Here is a 19,152-nt window from a genome sequence, read left to right as displayed (position 1 = left end):
TCTCCTCAAAAAGGGAGTGTGATTTTTATCATGAATGCCTTGTGAAGCATTTTGGTAAAGAAAGTGTCTGGCTTTCTTATGCTGGCCATCTGCAGCGCCGCTCTTTTGTAGAAGCCCAAGCAACTGTCTGTGAACTTGAAAATCTAAATTCTTGGGAGTTTTTTACACTTGTGGAGGATAGTGCTAGCGCTGGCTTTGAGACTGGGGGCGTTGCAGAAGTCTGAAGGAGGGACTCATAAGTGGCCAGAACAAGCGTAAAGTAGGTGATGAAAAGGACATGATAAATCCAGTAATTAGCTTCTGTCAGCCAGAATAAGGGGGGAAGAAGTGAAAGTTGATCTCCCCTGGAGGCATTCCAGAAGGAGAACAGTAACGAGAGCTAAACACCTTAATTTTTCTTAGGATGAATTAATCTGCCACTGCAAGGTTTGCTGGGGTTGAAGGTGCTCCATTCTGTGCCAGCAGGGTGAATCTTCCCAGAACAGACCTTCTGCCTGCTGGTAGGGACAGGTCAGGACCACAGTGTGACAGTGCAATTGATTTGGGCAGGGTGCTCTCACAGAGAGCATGCCTGCTTTACAAAATTACCAATTCCATGGCAATACTATTAAGTATAATTTTTGGAGCTGTTCAATTTAGTAATTGGCTAAGTCATCTGAGCAATGTACTAAACCAGACCAAGGTCAGCAAAGAGTTATTTCATGTGTTTGCCTCTGTTACCTCTGCTGCCTGTTTGTAATAGATTTAACATTTAGTGTAGATGTAGCGTTCAGTATAAATTAAAATCCTTAAAGTCTTTAGTCCTGTGCTGGAAATTAATGGGTGGTGTTAACAATAGCAACATCAGTTCACATCTTCCCAGCACTGCCACTGCTGGTACTCTTTGACTCTGCCCTTTTGCTTCTCAAGTCTAGGCAACTGTTCATTGATTTAGAGTAGGGAAGAAACTAAGGACAGGTCGAACTCATGAAGGAATGAGATGAAGGCCTTTGCCACAACAGAAAATCTAAGGGCATAAACTGCAAATGAGCAGCAGTACAAGGGGCTGCTTCTGAGATATCTCCCTGTACTCCTTTCCATTTCGACACAGCAAGTTATAATGCTTGAACATTGCAAAAGTAACAATCAGACATTGCAGGCTAAAGCTACACATCATTATAAGACCTAAAATACCAGCACTGTTCAGGTAACTTTCAGGGATGGAGATACAAAGAATTGTTCTTTGTCTGTTTGAACTCAGAAACAGAGGAGTGCACAGGCTTGGAGACTGCCTGCAGCTGCGCAATGAGGTCACAAAATATTCTTTGAATCTAGCCTTTTGCTGCTTATTTCTTGAAGGAAGTTTAGAGAGACTTTTTGTTTTTCTTACAAATGTTTCCAGACCTTTACTCTGTTTCTTTTGCCTCCTCAATATTTTTAATCATGTCATTAACATGTTGAAATGCAGCTATGGAGTAAACCAAACAAGGAATAGATTTTTTTTTTTATTTATTTGCCATCTGGAGCATTGAACCAAACACATGTATTAAAAAAAAGTGTGAGTAAATAAGACAATGGCAAATACTGAGTTTTATTCCTAGCTAGATGTTTATATTTTTACAGTAGGATTATCATCCACTAAGCCTAGGTCATTTGCAATGACTTTGTAACAAATTGTTTGCTAGGAAATTATGTTTCAAGTGAGAATTTCAATTTAATATTTTTATTTCTGAAACATGGACAATTCAGTACAATTTTCCCAACTTTTTTCTGTCACCAGGGCTGTATATTTTTTTTTTCCAGATAAAACAGTTCTCATTAAAAATCAAGCCTAACTCTAGCCAGGAGTTCTTTTTTCTGCCATAGAACTTGGCAATGACCAAGTCAGTTAGTATTATCAGAGCATTTAAATCTACTAGGCTTCATGAGACATTGATTAGCATTTGTAAAGCAACTTGACAGTGTTTTGTAGGACTACCAAAGTAAATCAGTAGAATTTGTAATGTCATCTTACAATTTCTGCTGTGTTGGACAGAGGAGTCAAAATTAATACAGTTAGAAACTTCCCATCAAAAGCATTTTTGAAAGAATCCAGCTTATATCAAAATACTTGGGGAACTAGGCACTGTTTCAAGCCTCTTCTGTCAAGGTACATTGGTACTGAAGTTCTAAAATGAGCATACGTGTTATGTGAGTAAACTCTGAAGTCCATTCACTGCCAGGTTGTTTTGTAAAGTTCAGCAAAGACTGAAGCCTGTGTGACAAAAGCAACAACAACCATACTACCCACACTAGCTGATTTAAAACCAGCTCAGCTGCGTATACACAAGCAACAAGTGCTCCTCAGAGTGAAGTACACACTGAGTGTGTGCAGCTCTTTTCTCCATTTTTTAAACAAATATGGAATAGTCCTTCAAGAATGGGAAGTGGCCACATTTTTCACTGCACACTTCCTTAGTTTGATTTCCACCATTGGCCTGATGGAAACGTAGGAATTTGTGAAAAAGTGCTGACAGAAGCCCAAATATATCGGTGTTGTTGCTTAGATAAAGCCAGTTCACTTACATCAAGGGTGAAGGTGACTCCTGGTCCACAGAAAGACTGTTTTAGATCTGGTCACCTAAACTCTGGTTTTCATTTTACCCAGCCTCCACTGCCCCAATTGAAATTAAATTTCCAGTATTTTAAGTATTCTTGAACATCTCTGAAGCCATGAAGGTTATTGCATTGCTCAAAGCAATGATGAGAAGCTCTCTGTGGTTCATACACAGTGAGAGTTCAATGAACCATTCTGATTTGTACATAACACATGCTTGGTGACTTGATATTTCAAAAAAATTATTTTAACAGATCCATCTCACATCTTTGGCTTCTGAAGGAAAAATACTAATTTTTTAAAAATACATGACGAGGCGAGCATATTCTCTATTGGTGTTTGGTCCTAGATATAGTAACATCGGGCTTTTTGTCCTCGAGGTGAGACTGACCCGGAACATCACACACAGAATCTCAAATACAAGGTTGCCAACTTCACGTCAAAGGCAATTAGCAAGAAAGAAATACAATATCCTCTGTTGACATTAGGGGACAGGTAGAGGAGAGTGTAACCAATGAAGTAAAGAAGAAAAAAAAATAATGGAACACAACACATATTTGTGCATGTATCATCACATGCTAATCCTTCAGCCCTCGGGTTTGGGCTTTCTAACTCCTAGCACAGTTCTGGGTGGTTTGTTTGCTGCACACTGTGTTCTTCTCCTGCAGAGGAAGTGTAGTTAGCATGAACTGTATCATTACAGAATCAGAGCACAATAGAGTACAGTAAGTAAGTAGTAGTTTTCAGTTCGTTACTTAGGATCGTAGGTAAGGCATTCTGTATAAATAAGATCATGGTAAAACAAAGATAGATATATAGATATGTATATATAACTATGTATATAACTCAACTAACAGGGAAAGTTTCTTTGGTTTTTTTGGATTGGGTCTCCAAGAAGTCTCTTGTATAACCTACAGGACAGGAGAATGGCATGGTGGGTTGTAAACTTCTTTGTCTTGAGTTGCTTAGCTATTCACCCAAGCATACATTGCTGGTTAGAAACTGGGAGATTAACCTGTTAGATTTGCAGCAGTTTATGCAGGAACTTAAAGCACGAGGCCTTCCTTCTTCTGCCAACATGTTTGAGTGCATGAAATGCCATCTGTCTCACCCTAAAAAACGTTTTGAGGCTCATCAATTGCTGCCGTAGGATCAGTGCTTCTGAATCAAGAGGGTGAGGAGGGATTCTTAAAAAATACTTTTTGTCTAATCTCATTTTCTTGAAATCAAATACTTTTCCCTGAAAATCCAGGATTTTCAGTTATGCAGTGTAAAATATGTATTTTCTTTGAATAACAGATGCTTCCCCTGTAACACTTGACCAAAAATCTAATTTGCCTTCTGCAGATACCAGTTATTTTACTTTGGTATTTTTGAGCCAGCCTCTTGTCAGTTCTCCTCAAGTCTTCGTGATACAGGAAAGTTGTACTGACTGCAGTACTGTTTCTGGTTCTTTCTATCCAAAAGCCAGTGTGGTAACTGATACTATGAAGAAAAGCACCTTTTTTCACATTTTGAGATCCTTGTGCACAATCTGGAAGTAGTTTGTGTTTATTCCCATATTTAATCTTTTGTGTAATATTGAAATACCTGCTAACAAAATAAGTTGATAGGTATATCCATGCTGTAGATCAAGTAAAGCACAGTGCAGGTGGTTCTTGAACTAAAGCTAAAACAACTAGCACCAAAGTCAGTTGTAATGCAATGTAAGAGGTAGGAGTCATTCACAGTTATAAAAGTCATGGGAAAATGTCCCTGGGCAAATACTTTCTGATGGATGTTCCTTTGTATCTTACTGCTTTTCATGTATTCTTCATCTTCTTCCTTCTTATTCAATGCTAGAGTCAGCTGTTGAAAAAAGGTCTTAGAGAGCAGAGGCACAGTTATGGAAAGGCCATAACTGGGAAAAAATAAATAAAAAAAAAAAAAACACCAAAAAAACCAAACACCAAAAAAAAACACCAACACCAGAAGGAAATTACAAATTAAAGTGTAATGATTGTCTGGTTCACTCTGGCTTCCATTTTCTAATCATCCTAAATTATTTTAATGCAAGTTTTCAAGCTCAAAATTAGCAAAGATCCCATGTTGTAATTCTCTTAACACCCATTGAATGTTACATTATACCAGTCCAGTTTCATTCCAATCTTTCACAGCAGCATCTCCCACTCAGGGCATATGTATCAAAGTTTAGGGACCTCCTACCTGCTCTATTTCTATATACTACTTCTAATACATGAAGTTTAGGAATCGTGGAGTTAAAACCAGTTTCTTATGTGTGAAGGCCTAGGAATACATAATGAAAAAATAACTCTTAAAACATGTTTGTCTTTGAAATATCTTAAATTAATAATCAAAAGCTGGCATTGAGTCTAAAGCAAATCAAACAGTCATGAAGATGAGAAACAGGAATTATTCACTGAGTAGCGAGACTGATGGAGGCTCAATGAGATCATTTTGTTCAAAGATTAAAGGCGATGAACACTGAAATAGTTGAGGAGGATGGCTCTGAACACATCTAACTAGAGCTGCTAAATTCAGTAATGATCAAAAGTTAATTATCAAAGCAGAGAGAACTACTCAACACAGACAATTTGAGTCAATAGCTAAGCAGCCCTGAAAAAAAAGTAATTTGGAAGAAGTATTTTCCTATAATGACGTTATATAAAAGACGTACATTTCAAAGAAACCTGCCTAAAACAAGATTGCATTCTTCCTGATCAGAGAAAAATAATTAGCTCTAATTGACAGACCTGCTGCACACCAAGTATTTTCAAACAATATGTTTCTGCATCAAAGCTTAATGTGTAGAGTTACTCAATGTCACTTTGATTTTGCCTTCCCTTATCTTCTGCCACTGGGCATGCTCATGATATCGCAACAAATCCGCTTTGAAAAATGAATGAGCAACACCTACAAGACAAATAAAAGCAGAAGCCCAGATCCTGCATCTCTTTCTCAGACGGAATGACTGACATATATTCTGTGCTGTGTTTAACATCACCATGGTCCCACTCAGAGGCAAACTGAATCATTTGTAATAGGAAATGACCAGTTGCTTGATCATCCAATATTAAACTAGGCTGTCATGTAGATTAACCTGAGCATTTGCAATATCTTTTTTTAAAACTCTGTATGAGTTGGCATGTGTGTGAAGGACACTGTCTCTCCAGCACGTAGCTTTTCTTAAAGAGTTAGGGAAGTGCCTCCCTGTGGTAACAAAAGGAAAAAAAATGTGGGAGTTTTCCATGTAAAAATCCAAGGAAAAAAATGTGCTAGAATGTTCATGGTCCAAGAAAATAAACTATATCTATCTATAATTCTTTCTCCCTAAAGCTATCACGTTTTTTTCAGGGTAAACAGTTGCCATCAATGTAGCTAAGTAGTCAAAAATCAAACATTCAGTTTATGCTCTGCTCTTTTAATATCTATGACTTTGACATTGCCAGTTCTCACTCCCTGAAATATCTTCATCTTCTTTAATCTTTCATGTAAACATTTTAGCTCACACCATCATGCACATGCTCTCCAGAATATCTTCCACTTACTTTGTATTAGAATTGACTGCATTATTATTATTTACTTGTGATCCTAGACAATCTCTGCTCTTCTATTTTCTTTTTTTATCTGTATTTTGTTACCATTTTTTTGCATAGTGATTTTCTAAAAATTCAGAGGGAAAAAAACCTGATTCAGATGCAAGTTTCACATGCTTGAACTCATAATTATTATACTCCAGCTATTTGGTATATAGAAGGGTCAAGCAAAATATCACTGGATAGTCAAAAAACACGTCTGCCATTGTGGAAGGCTGTTTATGAGCTTTAAAAATACCGTAGTTCTCTGCAGGATGGGACTGAAACTTGGCATTTAGTGGGAGGCTTGGGAAACCGAAGTGCCATTTTTGATGGTGTTTTAATCCATTTAAAATAAAGCGTTTTTGTGTTGTTACATGTAATTTATTACTCAGAAAGATTTCTTAATAACATGCTTCTGACTGCACGTACATGTGGCAACAGAAAGAGGGAGATTTGGGAGAGTATCACTGGAAAGAGGCACGACTCACATTATCTCATTAATGAGGCAGGGACCCCATTTCATCATAAGCTTGTTTGAGAGGACATAATTAGGTTTGGGTCTGTAACACTTGTGCAATCTTAAGTTTAGCATTTCCTGAGGTTTAAGTGTTTTATTTAGCCATCCTACTGTACAATTAATATAATTGTTTCCTATCATGCTTTCATTGATTTATTCTTGAGATGGAAAACATAATCCAAATGAAACATTTTTCCTCAGACACTGGGAACCAGCCCAGAAGACTGGTGTTGCCCCATTCCAGCTCTCACAAGCTCTAATTCTTTCTCCAGATTTTAAACTCATTATTAGGGATTTCCATGGATTTAAACACAGATTTTGTGTTTCCTATGATTGGAGGTAAAAGCACCAAAACAGCAGGTATTTTGAAAAACTAACCCCATTGTAAAGCCTATGGGAAAACACATTCCAGCAACATTTGGAACCCAGTTGTGTAGGTACCAGAGGTTTTGAAAGTTAGTCAGATTTCATAAAAGATTTAACTTCTCAAGGGCTTGTGTGGGCATTTTTCAGGACCACTAGTATTAGCAGTTCCTATGTGAGAACCATTTTATTCCCATCCCTAAGCATAACAGAGGTTAAAGGTCCTCAGCAAACCCTTCAGTTTTGGTAAGCTTTATAAAAATATCTCTGAAGGTAATTAAGCACTAAAACTTTCCTTACTATAATAGGTTTATGGATCCGTTGTCTTAATTCTGTCTTTCACTGCTATCAGTGCTTGTAATCTCTCTAACCATTTGACCGCTTTCCACATTTAAATCTATTACAGTCTGGTTCTGCAAACACTAGGAGGAATTCTCTGAAAAGATACAACAACAGTGGTTTATCTGAAGGTGATATTTCAAGCCCTCTTGCATTAAAACGTTATTTACCTATTCCAAAAAAAATCAGAGGAGGGATGCAAGGTTGTCTTAGATTACATAATTACACCACAGAAGCATTTAAAAAAAAAATCTCCTCTGAGATCTCGAGCAGCTTAACCAGTGTGATAGACTGGTGTGGCTCTGCCATCAGTGCCCCCAGCTGTGTTGCTTAGCAACATTTTAATTCAAGAAGAATCGAAGGAGATGAAATCCCCGTGGAGAGGGAAACAGAAATAAGAGGGCTGTTGACAGATGATCTGAGTTGTTTCTTCTAATATACTGTGAAGATCACTGGCTCTTTTCATGAATGATAAATGGACTGTACACAGATCAATGGGTTCAGCAATAAACTGGAACCAGACTCCATGTCTGAGGTGGTGCAGGCCGAGAGGCCCAAAGATTTACTCATTTAGATGATTTGGAGTGTGTTTTCTCAAAGGTTTCACAAGAGGAAATTGATCTGAACATTTGGTCATCCTTTTTTGTTGCTGGTGAATAAAAACTGTTTTGGAAACGGAGTCCGTTCTTCCCTTTATTTTTTCCTGTTGTTGTTCTGGTTCCAGCTATGGACAGATAGCTTGTGACAGAGGGGGCCAGACCTCGGCGCAGGAAATGAAGTAATCACCCCGAACAAGTGGTTCTGAAACACTCACGGCCATTAAAAATAAACAAGCCACACTGATACCACTAACTGGGGCAGAAGTATTTCAAACCTGTAGCGCTGTCTCTCTGAAAGGGTCCAGCTCCTGCATCCCTCCACCCGGGTGGTGGCAGGCTGCCTGGCTGTGCGCTTCTGAAGAGCATCTGCAAGTCGATGTTTTCCTGGGGCTTGGCTGTGCTTTGGTGTGTTGCTTAACTGTTTGTTTCCCCCACCCCTCTTCTGTTTACAGGCTGCTGAAAAGACAAAACTGAGAAACATTCCTGTAAAGTAAGTTATTTTTATATCTGTTTGAAAATGCAAGTTTAACAAGGTGGTTGTATACAATCACTAAACAGACTAGGACATTAAGAAGGGTGATGAAAGAGATAATAGGATTCAAGTTGCCCCTAATTGTAGCTATAAAAAGGTCAGTATCACTAAGGAAAGCTTTCGATTTCTCATATGTCCCTAATGATTGCACTCCCCAAGTTTCATCCAGTTTCCATAAATTAATGTGTTGTCTATGAATAGCTGCCAAATAATATCGAATCATACTCAATACGTAGTGCTCCTAGCCTTGGGGAGGTTTGTACATGCTAAAAAGATTATGATTTTTAATTGCAATCCTTGAGAAGGTCTGACAGGGGGGAAATAACTAAGAATGTGCCAAATGATTTCTAGACACATGGGAATATTTTGCACCTATGTATCAAGGCTTTGCCATCCTGTTGATTAAGAGCTCTCTCACTCTGTATGTGTGTCTCTCTCACACCATACACACACGTATGTTTCTGTTCTTTAGAGTAGGGCTCTGTGAAGGATGAGCAAGCTACCAGGGAGCAATTTCCAGGGCATTTTATGAGAAGTTCTTAAATCTTAGGGCACTAGCAGCAACACTCAACCATATATCATGGAATTAAGAAAGTTGCTGTATAGATGTCCTGGCTCTTTGAGAAAAGGCGTTTTCAGTTAAAGCTACCAGCAATTAGTGATTCTGTTTAAATAATGAGTACTCCAGTCTTAATGGGCTCTTATGTACCAATAAAACACATATTTTTAGCTTCAGTCGGTGATCACTGCAGTTTAACTAAGTCCCGGTAACTGTATATTCCTGTTATAGACAGAGGAAATGTTCTTATTTTTATAGTAGTTTGCTGATCATGCTGGCTGTTGGACTGGAATGGTTTTGTATTTGTAAGAACATGCACTGAAAGGACTCACAAATCATTAATCATTGTGGTTTAGCACACTACAAAAGAGTACAGTTCTACTTCTCACTTGGCTTCCATCATGTATAGTTATTTACCCGTTATAAAGTGAACACAAAATGTGTATGAACACTCCTTGGAGTGATTATGCAAGAGGCAAGACAGTCATAAATCACTCTCTCTATGTTTCGTTCAATCTGATAAAAATTAGAAATAGGATCCAGCAGGGATCTGATAGCACATGAAACTTCTAATAAGACAAGGGACCTTTCTTGCCTATAGAGCTAGTTCAAAATCAGTGGAAGCTGAATTAAAGTCTTTGTTAGCTGGTGGTTGTTTACTAGAGATTGTGAAATAAGCTGTGTTTTGACCTCACATTCTAGAGGATTCAGGAGTTGCAAGGTGATAAGAGTCCACTGGAACAACTCCAAAATAATTATTTAGCATTCATTCACCTTTTTTTAATATTTTGAGTCAAATCCTCAGGAATGGCTCAACTGAATTGAGTTTTCACACATATAATAGAGATATTGAGCCTTTCAGTCATTAAACTGCATATGTGACACTGATGCCCAATTAATCCACCAGAAAGATTTGAGAGTGGGGGGAAAGGGTGATTTAGGCTAGATCATTCCTTTATGGGACTTAAGTGTAGCATGTTGGAATGGAAGACAGCCAGATGGACAGTCTCGCTCTTTCTACCTACATGTGCATATCTCACCCTGTCGTGTTTCCCCCAACTGGTTGTTTAACTTCTCTTTGACTATGTTCATGGTGGCAGCTTCAATTAGTACCCTAGGGAATCCATTATACATATTAATTACACTCTGCATAACAAAACAGCTGAAAAATCTGCCTACTATTTTTCAGCAACATGTAATTATTTAAGGTACCTGTATACAATTATGATTGTGTGCTAAAATATTACACTCAGGGCAAAAGCAAGAATAGTGTCTTTAAGACAGCATTTATATCAGCGTCACAGCCACACTTAGTACAGCTCAGGCTTGTCTAGCTTGTAGTCATTGCTTTTGTAGCTCTCAAATGTCAAAGAGAATTTCACTTGAATTTTAATGTTCTTCAGCTACGCAAAATAAAGTTACCAGCTTCCATTGTCATAAGGGCTGAAAGCTGTACAGATTTCTTCTACCATATGTGACTTACCACATACATTTTTAAAAACACATTTCTGTTATTAAGACATATGTGATAGTACACTTCTGCAAATGTGAATTGCTTTTGGCTAAAAGCCATGCACTAATAAGTTGAGTTGAATCTAACTGCATTTGACATCTGTTACAATATATATTTTTTTTACATATATAAATATATATAAAATATTCGTAGTTGTCGTTAGCATAAAAAATTTCCATGTTTTTACATTGTGCTAACATAGCTCTTGTGTCCCAAAACTGGAATCAGAAGTCACTCCCTTTTAAAGAATATGGTTTATATGGAGTCCTTGGACAGGACCTTAACAGTGCCACTATTTAACATTTTTGTTTAGAAACATGATGAAGATTTCTGTAGAAATGGTTGATTTACTTTTCATTGCTCAGTTTATTAATGTTGCTGGTTTAATGTTTGAGAGGAAGTTTACTGTTCATTTTTGTTCTGTTGAATCCCTCCAGCACTTAACACTTTATGAAGGGAAAAAAACCAGGAAGTTTTCTTACTACAGTTCAGTAAGGCAGCCAAGCAGCTGGTTTCTTAATGTCTATAGGTGCTTAGACTAACTGGTGTGAACTTCCTGACGGCCAAAGTAGATGCAGGTGGCATTTGGCTCCTTCAGAAGGCTTGGTCTCAATTCCATGTTGCTTGTAGCACTGCAAGACAGGACACATCCATAGGAGCTCATCTTTCTTGGTAGCATCATCTGACATACAAATAAACACACATAAAATGGCTAAGAAATCTCTGTGTCTGCAAAACTGATTTTTTTTTTTTGAGGGGTGGAGGGGGTAGTGGGGATACTTCAGTTACTTTTCCAAAACCATGTGGCACCAAGGTGGCCCCCATAATTGCAGAATCCATTGCATTTAACTTATCTATCTCCTCCTGCCCTTGTCATATAAGAAACACTTGCTTTCTCCCATTGGTTTTATCCGTATCTACATGGACAGTCTGTAGTGGGAAAAGGATTTCCTGGATGCAAAGTCCCAGATGCTTTCTTACTTACTTGCTGGTCCTTATCACACTGTTCCTATCCCTGACTCTGAAAGACTTAAACAATTTTACCCTGTGGAGGGTTTACAATTTCTAAAGAGCTGTTACATGAGAAATGGTTTTGAATTAGGAGACATCCAGAGGAAATAATTTTCTATATACCCTGTGATTTGATGGAATAGGGAGCAAACAGCAATATCATTAAAATTCAATAGCACCTTTGTTCTGAATCCCAACTGATGATCACTCTTCTCAGATTTTTTTTCCAGACTTAGGTAGGTAATGGGAGCCCACATCAGCATAACGCCTAAAGGAATCACATTCACGTTGACTTGGACCACATCACTTGTCTTTTATTAAGCAGGTTGAGCTGCAGGATCTCCTCAGATCCAGACACAGTGTTAGGCCTCACTCTCAAGTACAAATACACTTGGCATGGCAGCCTGTACCTCAACATAGACTGAAGGTCAACCAACCGAGTGCTTTATCTCTGCCAGTGGCAGAAGGTGGGGGGGGAACAGCAATTACAGAGGCATCCTCCACAGGGAGTATCCTCCCACCTTCCTGCACACAGCTTTTTACACTTTCATAACCACACACCATGTGTTTAGGAGGTACCAACGGACTTATCCTCCATGTAAAATCTCTTTTGAAATCTGTTTATACTTCTTGTGCCCACAATATCCTGTGGAGTTGAGCACCACAGGGTATGAAAAAATACTGTCTTTTGTTTGTTTTAAACCCTTTTCCTCATATACGCACTGGAATCCATGCAAGTAGTTATCCTTACAGAAAAGAGCAAATGGTTACTCACTGTGCATCATTCCTAATATTAAGTATCTGCCATAAAGACCAAGGAGCCTTCCTACTCAAAAGGCACTAATAAAACTATTTTCCCTCTAAGCGTGTGAGTGACCAGCGAGCTAACATAAGCACAGGGCTGGTCTCTCTGCAGTTGGGGAAGGAAGTCTGTGTGTCTACTAGTTGGGCAGTGAGAGTGGTTAGGAGGATAACTAGTTCCTTTTCACTGTTTTCCATATTACAGAAATGAGTTCTTTGCATAGCAACACCCTTCTGACTAAGGACAGGATATAATGTCACTCTAAACAAATGCCTCAGGTTACAGTCCTTTATGAAAATGGCCAAATGGATTTCTTGGGAAAATTTGGGCAGGTGAAAAAATGATTTGGCTAAAGCCTGATGTCACCCAACACTACAAAATACAGCAGTTTTGTAAGAGAAAAATTAATTTTTTAAAATGGAACATGAATGCTTTTAAGAGTGATCCATGTAGTCCATGAACTGCTGTAGAACTGTGAGAATATTGGAATTGACTTCTTGCTTCAGGGAAGAAAGCATTGCCTTTCCTGAGAGTCCTTTATACTCTCTTCTTTCATAGTCCCTTTAAAATTCTTCAATAGAAAGCAATGGCATTTTCCCCAAACACCTGCATATGCTTAAATTTGCCATGGATTTAATGACTTCCAGATACATGTTTAGGGATTATAGCTTGTGTTAAAATCCCACTGCTTTTCATATTTTCAAAATATATTTGTTTTCCATCAGCCACAAGTTTGTTAACCAGAAAGACTTCTGGTGTTTATTGTCTTTTCCTGCCATAAAACTCATCTTCTCCTCAGAATGGCATCTGACTTGATTTGGTATGGTTTTCTGTCCTAACCATCATTGGAAATGCAATCCATTAACATTTGATATCTTGACATTTCAATTGACCTCTCATTTGCAAAGCGCAGTGGTATTTTTCGTGGCCTTTTCATCCTTGATTATACATGGAATAGGAGTGACTGTTTCTACTGGCTGCACTTTAAAAATATCTTTGTTTTACCAGCTGGAGTGGCACCTTGTTTTTCCCTCCCTGGACAGACCTTATTCTGCATGGAAGGTCTGAGGTCTGAGCAAGTCATGCAGAGCCAGAGGGTTTTCTTATTGACTCACTAAGCGGGAGGGCAAGCAGGTCAGACTCCGAGGATCAGTTAATGTATGCTTTAATAGCAGTAACCATAAACAGATCTTTTGCTCCCATTGGCAAAAGTGCAGGCCAGCGGGCTAAGTCTGAAGGTTGGTTTGTTTTTAACCAGTCAAATCAGGCACTTGCTACCAATAAAGTACAAAAGGGACGGTGTGCTGTTGGTACTCTTGCTCAGAGATGGTGCTAAGCTCTTCCTCTGCAGGGTATCTCCTGTCCTGTAGTTCTGTATTTATTTTTTTTTTAATAAAAATAAAAATTAAAAAAAAAAAAGAAGAAAAAAAGCGTGTCATGTCTAGGTTGAAAAAGCCTCCTATTCATGTACAATTGTATAGGAGGATGGCCATATATATGTGTATGTATGTGTATATATATGTACATACATGTATACATAGGCATCTATGAGCATACTTACCTATGGACATTTGTGTATGTGTGTGTCTACCTGAAGAACATTTGCTAAAGGACTTAAACCGCTTTCAGGGAAACAAAAAGCCCAAACCTGCTATAACTCTTATTCTCAGTAAAACTCCCAAGCAATTTCCACACCGGCACCTGTTAGTCTCTGCTTCTAAACCTTGCTTCCCGTTGTATCTCCTCGGACTATTTCTGGCAAACTACTAAATCAGCCAGCACCAATTCAATTAGCTCTAGAAATCCATTATAACATAGTGTCTAAACTGCCTGCCCATATTCATTTCTCAAAGAAATCCATACATATTTATGTTTTAATACTTTAAGTCCAGCATGCGAAAGCACTCAAATCCCCAGTAGAAATCCAGGAAAAAGCCTGCTTACAGGCAATTATAGACAATGTTCTTTAGCCCCTGATCCTCCTAGTCTGTCCACTTAGGCATCTACACAGGTGCATGGTTCAGTCAGTGGGATCAGTTTATTGCACTACCAGTAAAACCCCTCCAAAAATTCACAAAACCCCCAAATGCCACTGATTCTGCAACCTGGCCACATGGTAGAGTCCGTACAAACATGCAGTATTCACAGCAGAGTCAGCACCTGGAGTATCACTTTGAAAACCAATACATATATGCTACTGTTGGTTTCCACTGAGTTTTACTGGGGGGGGGGGGGGGCTATGTTTCCTCAGCAGAATGTGAACTCTAGAAATGTTGGGAAGGATTATTTCACTCTTACAAGTTAAAGGTTAGTGTTGGAAATGGATTATAGAACTGCTGCTTTTAAACTGTTTGCAAAGAAACGCACATATTAAATCCTTTTTGATGATATCACATTAATCCCTAAATACTGATTTTTATGTAAATTTTGACTCTTGCAAAGCTCTGACAATTCAGCTATCCCCATGTGGTTGTATCAGAGCTCGATTGCTCCTTTAGATCTTTTTTTTTCCTTTTTGCAATACCTTTTGCTTTATTCCAAAGTCATCACAGCAGCTGGAAGATGTAGTACTTTAGACATAAAATAATAAGTCTATTTAATATTTTACCTTTATTTTCTGAATTTGTTCCTCTGACACATCTTGTTAGATATATTTTTATCAGTCCAAAGGATAACCACAGTAGGGCTATTTTTATTTCTAGGGAAATGATGCATGATAACTACTGGCAGGGCCCAAAACAGTAAATCAGTCCTGTTCCAACCACAGAATGTATTAAAAGTCTGTAGCCTGTGGTAATAAGTTATAATTTAGTTGACTAGCAGTTTGTTTGGACTTAAAACTGTACAAATGAGTCACATTGGCTAAGTCCTGAGATATAAAATAGTTTATGCTTTATTAAGGTTTTCAGCTACCACCACAACAGGTACCTAGAGAGAACACACATTTTTCAAATGAGCGCAATACATTTTTATAGTGAAATGCTTCCGACTTGATTGTATAATTTATAGTAGATGGTTAAATTACCACACGTCCTGTGTAGTGCACAATGTTTGCTTACAAGACAATGAGATGAACAGACTCTGAGAGCTCATTCATCTAATCTCTTGCAAATCTGAGCACGCACCATCAATACCAAGCACCGATGGCTGTATCCAGCCACAAGGCACCCCTCAGCTGCCAAGCCAGGCATGTTGCTCAGTAGCCATCACAGAACTTCAGACAGCTAGAGAGACCGCCTCTTCAGTGTATTTTTCTTTGCAGAGGCATGTATGCGCTAGGTGACCAAAGCTAATCATGCATTTGTGAAAAATTTGCCAGGAGTCTTGCAGCTAGACAGAAATAGGCATTTTCATTTTATCTGGGTCACTTTTGTCATTTTTCAATACAACATTTTTACACCTTCATTGTGATACAGCTTGTCAAGATCAAATTTAACTCAGTTTTTAAAAGTTGTAAAAAAGTGAAAGTTTGAGCCAAATAAAACCTTCTTTTACCCAATTTTTTCTTTTGACAGAAAAAAGTTAGTTAAGGTCAATATTTTTTTTCCCAGTTTTAGCATGTATCTGCTGTTGATCAAAGGAATACCTGCTCTCTCCTCACTTATCCTGTTGTTTTGAGAATTTTTAGATTTTATATTTGTCTTTCTGATTAGTATTTTGCATTTTAAGTTATTTAGTATTTATTCATACAGTTATTCTGTTTGCTTTGGGCATTGTATTAAGTAACAGCTGTTTTCTAACTACCTGTGATCTTTTTTAAATTAATGCTTTAAAAATGTCCTTCTGAGCAATTAAGATATTGCAACCAAGCAACAAATGCTAACAACATTGAAGAAAAGGCCTTATCCTGGCATAAAGGGGAGTACCTGTTCTGCTGGTTTCACTACAGCTGGCTGAATCCAGCATAGGTACCAGCCTTCAGATCTCATACCGCTGGGTTTCACTGTTATGCCATCTTTGTCTGCTGGAAGATAAATATCCAGAGCAAAACCCTAGGTAGTGTTAGCATACGTATATGACTATATGGTTTATTTAGGTTCTAGCACATGCTAGACTCTCCAGATGAAGATCCCTGCCTTGGAGAGCCTGGTAAGAGGCAGTGAATACAGGTACCAGGTAGCTGGTTTTAACTGAGGCTGTGAACAGCATCTTTGAAATCTGTAGGCATGTGTCTGCTCTCTTTTGGACTGCAAAACTCCACTAGTTTCACTGGCATTTCTCCTACTTTCAACTTGGTGTGGGAGGGAAGAATGAGGTTTCCTTGCTCTTTCTGGCTTGTGGCCTCCCAGTAATATATCTAATAGGCTTCCTCTGCCTTGCAGGGTCATGAAAATAGGGCAGAATAAAGGTGGTCCTCCTCACTATCACCTTTTATATACCCAAAAGAAAGTCCTTGCCATACAGCAAACAGTCCTTTACCTTGGCAATGAGTAAGTGAAATAAAAGGAAAAAAAAGGTGTCTTTCAAGCATTTATTTTTTTTTAAATACAAGTACCAAAAAATAATGATCTTGTGCTAAGTGAGAGAAGTAGAAAAAAAATCCAGTCATTTAGGATCGATGAATACGAAAGAAAGGCAAAAGCTAGATAATGTTTCAGGAAATAACACTGCTACAAGGTTAATTTTGCCTAGTACAACATTTCCTAGTATTGAATTGCCTGATATACTCCCTCAGGGATTGCTCCTGTGCTTGCAATAATCGAGGCTGATTTTATTGGAAAATCACCTCTGGATGAGAGACATACTCTAGAGAGAACTTTGCATGGGTACAAATAGGTTTTTGGTGCCAGTGCCATGTTGCCCAGGCCAGCACAGTTATAGTTCCCAATCTGTCTGTGCAGTCAAGCAGCAAATTCATTAGCAACCCTTCTGGCAGGATAGAAAAATAGACATATTAGGGAAATTTACTTTGAATTGTTTTCAGGATTTGTTGGATAACAGTTCAGTAATCAAATGGCGCCTCCTAACAAGAGCATTAAATATTTTTATTAATAGTGGCAGGGAAGCTGCAGATATTCCTTTAAGTGCAGAACACTTTACCGTAACACTATGTGACTTGCAAAGATCATGGATGAAAGAAGATATTAGCATTGCTGGAGCGGGGGTGCTTGTAATGTCGGAGCTGATTTTTGTTTTGTGTTGTGTGTTGAGACTGCGTTGAGTCACGGAACTCTCACATTACAGATGTAATATATGTTAAAGTAGCGGCTTATCCATCAGACCCTGCCAGTTTGCTGGCTTTGTAATCGTAGAAGAGGGTCATATCTTGACAGTGCTGTGCTCTCTCTGACTATGGGACCTAAGTTCCGATATATGTAGCAGCTTCCAACCTTGTCAAGTGGAAACTGAGCATATTGTAAACGGAGCGCGTTTTGCCTCCAGCTGGGAGGAGGGACACGTGGAGCGCCCGCGTACGAGGGCCCTCCGCTGACCTTGGAGTGACTTTGAGTGTGGGGAGGCTGGAGGAGTGCTGGGAAAAGGCTGATTCAGAGAGACAGACGAGTGAGGAAGAAAAATCAAGGAGATTGGCACAAGGTCGGTGGAAAAAATCTTTCTAAAGAAAGCAGGAAAAATTTTACACTCAAGGCCAACACTGAGCCCTTATAATCAGGCTCGTCTGGCCACACACCAACAGTAGCGAGAGAAAAAGAATATCGAATGCAGCTCACAAGCTAAGATCTGTGCAAAAGCTAGTGATCTGCTGGGAAAAAATAGCATGGACTGAATTTATTACAGAATAAATTACATTAAGATCCAGGAACTGGCAGGGTTAAAAATTAGGATTGTAAAAAATAATCTGTATACTCTGTTTCCTAATTCCTGTTGTCTTCATGATTGTTTTACTGTGAAGAGGAGAGCCACCCTCAGTATCAATCATAGTAAGCTATTTAGACACAGAAATAAGTGGCATATGGCTTAGCACTTTTGGGTCTAGCAATCAAGTAGCAACCTTCTGCAATACAACTGTAGTTCGGTTCCCAATGGGCTTCACTTTGATGATTAGATATATTGAGTTCCCTGTGTCATTCAAAGATAGCAGAATTTCATACAAGTTGGTGTTAGCTTCCTCTCACTTCATTTCAATTTTCAATAACCAGTGTCATCACATGTAACAGTTTCTTCGTAATGGAACTTCATGTCGAATCAGATTTGTCTTTCAAGTGAAAGAGCGATGTGAAAAGTCTTCTGAAATACTGATCTCTGGAAAAAAATCTACCACAGTGAAAACAGGCAGAGATTATTTATTTATTTCTCCTAAACATGCTTAGGTGCTCAATCCCCAGAAAAAAAGCTTTTGCGTTGCACTTGGGGACAGTATTAACATTCTTTACAGGACTTACCCCAGGTGCTTGCTGAAGTCATTGCTGTGCTAAGTAAATAGAAAATATGTGCTCAGTTGTATCTGAAACCAAACTATGAAATTTAAAGCCAAGTTCTATGTATGTGGAGATATATCAGAGGAGAATTTGGATTTCAGATATTAATCGATCCCTCTGTATTTCAGCATGGCAGCTGTTAAATACCACTGTGCTTCGCTGACACAGAAACTGCTACTTTTCTGGTACTTACCTTCTCTCCATCGGCTCAGCCCCATTCCTGGGCAGTGGAGAGGTGTCTGTACAGGCAGATGAAAGGAGCCAAGTGCTTTGCCCACTGGACAATAAAGGTGTGGACCCTCCTGGAGGTCAGGGTATAGGGAATGGAGGGGAGAAACTCAAGGAGTAAATGGCCAGAACGTGCATCATGGTGAGCATAACCCTGCA

General features: G+C 38.7%; 1 protein-coding gene across 3 annotated transcripts in view; it reads left to right on the top strand.

Annotated features, from left to right (window-relative positions):
• AFF2 (ALF transcription elongation factor 2) overlaps nucleotides 1–19,152 on the top strand; it is a 351,452-nt gene that overhangs the window by 257,737 nt on the left and 74,563 nt on the right. For all 3 annotated transcript variants that reach the window (XM_055818362.1, XM_055818361.1, XM_055818363.1), the window contains exon 9: nucleotides 8,424–8,461. In XM_055818362.1, coding sequence (XP_055674337.1) covers nucleotides 8,424–8,461 — 38 coding nt within the window. The remainder of the gene's footprint in view (nucleotides 1–8,423; nucleotides 8,462–19,152) is intronic.

Source organism: Falco peregrinus, chromosome 13, assembly GCF_023634155.1.
Source record: "Falco peregrinus isolate bFalPer1 chromosome 13, bFalPer1.pri, whole genome shotgun sequence".
In the NCBI taxonomy this organism is placed as follows: domain Eukaryota; kingdom Metazoa; phylum Chordata; class Aves; order Falconiformes; family Falconidae; genus Falco; species Falco peregrinus.
Note: the sequence above shows the minus strand (reverse complement) of the source record. Positions and strands in the feature narration are given on the sequence as shown.